Source organism: Camelus ferus, chromosome 10 (assembly GCF_009834535.1).
Source record: "Camelus ferus isolate YT-003-E chromosome 10, BCGSAC_Cfer_1.0, whole genome shotgun sequence".
Classification (NCBI taxonomy): Eukaryota; Metazoa; Chordata; class Mammalia; order Artiodactyla; family Camelidae; genus Camelus; species Camelus ferus.
Window position 1 is genome coordinate 48404340 of NC_045705.1, and position 4563 is coordinate 48408902.

General features: G+C 49.4%; 1 protein-coding gene across 1 annotated transcript; it reads right to left on the reverse strand.

The window, feature by feature from the left end:
• Positions 1-785: 785 nt before the first annotated feature.
• On the reverse strand, positions 786-3390 carry LOC102522187 (calcitonin receptor-stimulating peptide 1). The gene is made up of 5 exons (XM_006191317.3): positions 3312-3390; positions 2162-2256; positions 1739-1873; positions 1268-1452; positions 786-912 (listed from the first exon to the last, which is right to left on the reverse strand). Exons 2-4 carry the CDS (start codon positions 2245-2247, stop codon positions 1293-1295), a joined length of 381 nt encoding a protein of 126 aa, XP_006191379.1. The 5' UTR covers positions 2248-2256; positions 3312-3390; the 3' UTR covers positions 786-912; positions 1268-1292.
• Positions 3391-4563: the final 1173 nt, after the last annotated feature.

A 4563-nucleotide genomic window follows, 5' to 3' on the forward strand; every position in this document is an offset into this window, starting at 1 on the left:
GGAATTCTCTGCTAAACTTATTGCAGGACCCTAAGCAATGCACTCTTCTTCTCTGCACCTCAGACAGTAAAAAGTTGGATTCGATGTCATCTGACAATCTTTCCAAGTCTGCCAGTCTGTGATCCCATTTCAGTACTGTGAGCCATTGTTCTAAAGGGCTTTGTAGGCTATGGGGTATATGAAGGGGTGATCCTGGGGAGGAAAGGCACGGATTGGTAGGGGCAAGCCTGAGTCAGAGCGAAGTGAACAGGTAACTTCTGGGGCTGGGGACCAGGGCAGTCTCTGAAAATAAGTGTGAATGTCTCTTTGAGATGCAGGGGGTTCTAATTCCTATAAGGGTGTTTCCCTAGACACTGAGGGTACAGGATACTGAGGACCCACCCCGAGCATGTTGTCTTTGCCTCATTTGAGCCAGCCTGGTCAACAAAGTGTTCACAGGTCCCTGAGATTGTCATGGGAAAAACAGCAAAAATAGCAGCAGGGACTCCTTTTAAGTGTATTGAAAATACAGTTTTTTACCTGGATGAAGTGCACAATGAGAACATTTCTTTACATGAAGAGTTCCCTTGAGGCACAGCATTACTGTGTGTCCCCAGATCCCCACAAGACAGTGATTTCATGTCCCCCTGAGGTTTAGTAGAGCTGCGACCATCAACAGGTTGACTGACAGGGCTCAGATTTGCTACCAGATAAACCAATGAGACATGAGTTACATCGATTGGATACAGAATCAAATATAAAAATGATGCACACTAGGTAACTGCAATAATTTTGTTCTGCATTTAGTTTATTTCAGGGAAAAGAGTGTTTTCAGTATCAACAAGCATGCATGCATGTGTATCATCCATGCTATTTTTTAGTAAGTTGCTTTCATTGCAGATGAAAAGAAGTAGAGTTCAGCTTCATGGTGACCTAGGTAGAAAAAAAAGCTAGAATTTAATTACTCATTAGTTGAGAGGCTCTTGTCATGAATTATCCCAATTACTTTTTATATTGATTATAACAGGTAGGTACTACTGTTGTCTTCAGGTTACATGTGGAAGCTGAGGCACAGGGAGGGTCTGGTCCATGGTCATAGAATTAGTAGAGGAAAAACACAGTATTTACACCCAATTGTGAATTCAGATGTATGGACATAGTAGAGTAAATTCCAAAAGGATAGGATAATCACCTCTCAAACTCAAGTGTTAGAAGAATCACAATTGTAACCCACCCCTGCAATACCCAGTCATTTATCCTCCCATCTGACAGTATAAAGGGCAGTCACCTTCTTCCTAGAATCATTTCACTGCTTAGATCCAATAGTTCCTGCGGCGCCCACCGTAAATTTTGAAACCCATCTTGGTGGGCAACAAGTTGGTCTTCACCATGCTCCCAGATCTGCTCAGCAAGCCTGCCAGCCGATGGGTCATGCATGTGGCAGTGTTGCAGGATCTCTTCTGGGCAGTGATGCTGATTTGCAGGAAGGAGAAAAAGAGAAAGTCTGTCAGTGAGAGGTTGAATGCAGGTGCTGCCCCATGGGATCATCATGGAAAATTACTGTTCTGAGAGGCACCAGTAAGTCTTAAGTATTTCTGCTAGAAACAGTCATCATAGCAGAAAATCATAGGTCATTAGGGAAACTCCCCATAGACATTTCCAAGGGTGTCAGAAAACCCAAAGGTGGCTCCATTATAGTCCTTCCTTGGCATGAAAATAGGGAGGGGATATCCTGTGCTCAGGGGGCAGGGAACCTCACCTGGAGCCCCCAGTCATCTGCCCATCCAGCTCACGGGACTTCATCTGCTCATAGTCATTCACCATGGCAGCCAGTAGGAGGCGCGATTCCTCTTCAGTGAGTGTAGCAGGATCAAAGCGACCAGCAAAGCGCGACCTGGGAAAGAGAAGCAATCCCAGCACAGGCTCTGAGCCCCTGCCTGATCCCTACCTGGGATAAGCAACCAGGTTTCCTGATTTCTGCCACTTCCCCTGAGGATGTGGCCACCCCAGCTCTCAATGAACAGGGCATGAGGCTGTCCCAACTCTCAATGAACCATCTCTGACCCCTCAATCGTCCCACCCACCCCTCAAGAGCCAGATACAGCACAGCACAACTCAGAACACAGGCTTGTATGATACCAGGGGCTATAGGAGGTGGGAGCACTCCTAGCCGGGCTCTTACCTGAGTGGCGCTGCGTGGAACATGCCCGCCTGGTACAGGACCAGGATGCTGAGGACCAGCAAGGGGGAGAACTTCCAGAACCCCATGATGCCTCTCTGCAAGGGAAAATGATGTCACCCTGCAGCAGTTCCAGGTTCTGTGAGCCCACAGACCCAGACTCTGCTCCTGCCTCTCCCTCTAACTTCCTGGCATCCTGGCTTGAGACTGGTCATGTCATTTCCCTTCACCATTGTTTTCTCCTCAGCCAAGTGCACTGCTGGAAGTTCCAGTGAGCCTGTAGCATGCCTGGTTGGGCAAAGAAACCTCACAGGACAACTGGGTGAGGAAGTCTCATTCCATAGCCCCCTCCCCAGCACCCACACACTCTCATAGACAACCTGTTGGCCAGGACTCCTCGGAGGACAGACTTGGAGTACCCTGTCACCACAGCTTTTCCCATAGTACAACACAGACCTTTCTCCCCGGTGTGGGGATTTTGCTCATACCAGGCAGGGGAGCAAGGAGTAGAGAAGGTATCTCTCTGAAGTTTGAATCCCTCAAAAATGTAAGAACCAAATTCTACTGTTCAGCTGCTCTACACTTTGGCAAAGAGTGCCCTGTAAAAAGCAAACTGGTAGTCTCAAATTGTGATCCAGGAATTATACTGGGAAGATAAGGTCCGACCTAAACTGGAGCTTGTTTTTAATAGTTACCTGCCCCTCAGTCTTTGCACCTAATTACCACCCGCTTGCGCTATCCCGGGTTCTGAACCCCTTTCCCCTGGACCACTAGGTTCAAGACATGATCATTGAGCGCACGTTCCCCAAATCTATTCTTGCATTCTGATCTGCGAGAGATGCCTGCGACGCTCCAGGATCCCAAATGGACCTAAGCACGTGTGCAGCTGAAGACAGCGAGACTGGAGCCCGCTTCAGCACGGGAAGAGTGGAGCTGGGAGTCTGCGAATGAGAGCATCCAGAGTTACCTGTGGAAAGAGGCTGCGACGAACTGCGGATTAACGTAGATTGTGTGTTAAAGAGACCCAGACAACAGTGGATAGAGACTCTGAGACGGGAAAAGAGATCAGCTAAGAAAAAGTGATGGAGAGAGAGGGAAGGGAAAAGAGTAAGAGAGAAACACAATCACAGCCAAGCAGGAATCTCTGGCTTACCTGGCAGGAGGTGGCTGGGAGCAGAAGAGGGAGCCGCGGCAGTAGCTTTGGCGTCAGGCGATGGCACTGTGGAAGAAGTGGCAGAGACACGACCTAGGCAGTGCCTCTGATTCCTCCCACACCAGCAGCTGCTCTTATTCCCGCTGCTCTGAGTCTGGGGTGGTTCAAGAGCTCCGGGCAACCAATGAGGGGAAGGATCCTGAGCCCCAGAAGGATTGTGTCACCACTTCCGTCTAGAACCTGGAGCATCCAGAAGGACCACCCCTATTGTATTTGCATTGAGGTCACTGATGGCGGGGGTGGAAGGGGAGAGTGGGGGGCGCTGAGGACCAACGAAAAACACACGTAAAGTGAGCAGGAATTTGAAGACAGTTTGACGTCATGGTAAACTTCACCTGTTCGATTCTGCGGGTTTTGAACACGCACCCGACTCCATCCCTAGGTGTGCGATATTGTAGGGCAGAGTCCAGCATTACAGGTAATCCTGGCTCCCCGAAATCTAACTGTAGACCCCACTAAAAATGCCACTTGCAGGTTAGTGCACAGCAGAATTGATGATTCTGTGCTCAACCAGGGTGTCTGATTCAAGCAGCTGGAATTACCCACCCGGGGGCAGAGCAATGGAATCAAGAGGTAGAGGTTCAAGAACTTGTCAGACTTGACCTGTATTCCAGCTGTGCCTTTTCCAGACGGTAAGACCATGGGCTACAAATGTCTAGCACCTCAGTGTACTCATCTTTGAAATGGGGATCAGATTCCTGTCTTAAACGAATGTTCTCATTGGTAACCATGTACCTGTTTCCCAGCTAGGTAGGGATTGGAAGAGCTTCCTGAGAAAGCTCAAGGGGGATTCTGTGGGATCGCATCCTACTTTCCCACTCCCCACCTTGTGTGGATTCCTAGAGTCAACGCTGGGTGGTCCATGTGTGGGGAAGGAGGGGCTGGATGTCCCGCTGGGCTTGAGCAGGGAGGTGTGAGCAATAGATGGATGCTTCCTAAGCCTCCCGGCAGACCTCCAGCCCCGCCCCTTCTCCCCCACCATTCATCACCTAAAACTCATCCACCTTCCCGAACCATTTGCCCAGCTGCCCCTTGCTTCCGGCTGCTGTTTACCAAGATGTTCCAGTGTCGCGTGACATCAGCCCCTCACCCACATCTACTGCAATTCAGTCCTTTGCTAGAAAGCCCGCCAAGCTTGACAATACTGAAGAGTCTTGCAGAGTGTAATCCTCACATTCAATTCCAGCCATAC

What these genes read in the sequence shown, in the direction of transcription:
- LOC102522187 (XM_006191317.3), bottom strand. Translation starts at nt 2,247, where the DNA reads ATGGGGTTCTGGAAGTTCTCCCCCTTGCTGGTCCTCAGCATCCTGGTC. An exon ending in TTCCACGCAGCGCCACTCAG is followed by an intron (nt 1,874 to 2,161) that starts GTAAGAGCCCGG and finishes TCTCTTTCCCAG; the next exon opens with GTCGCGCTTTGCTGGTCGCT. An exon ending in CAGATGACTGGGGGCTCCAG is followed by an intron (nt 1,453 to 1,738) that starts GTGAGGTTCCCT and finishes CCTGCAAATCAG; the next exon opens with CATCACTGCCCAGAAGAGAT.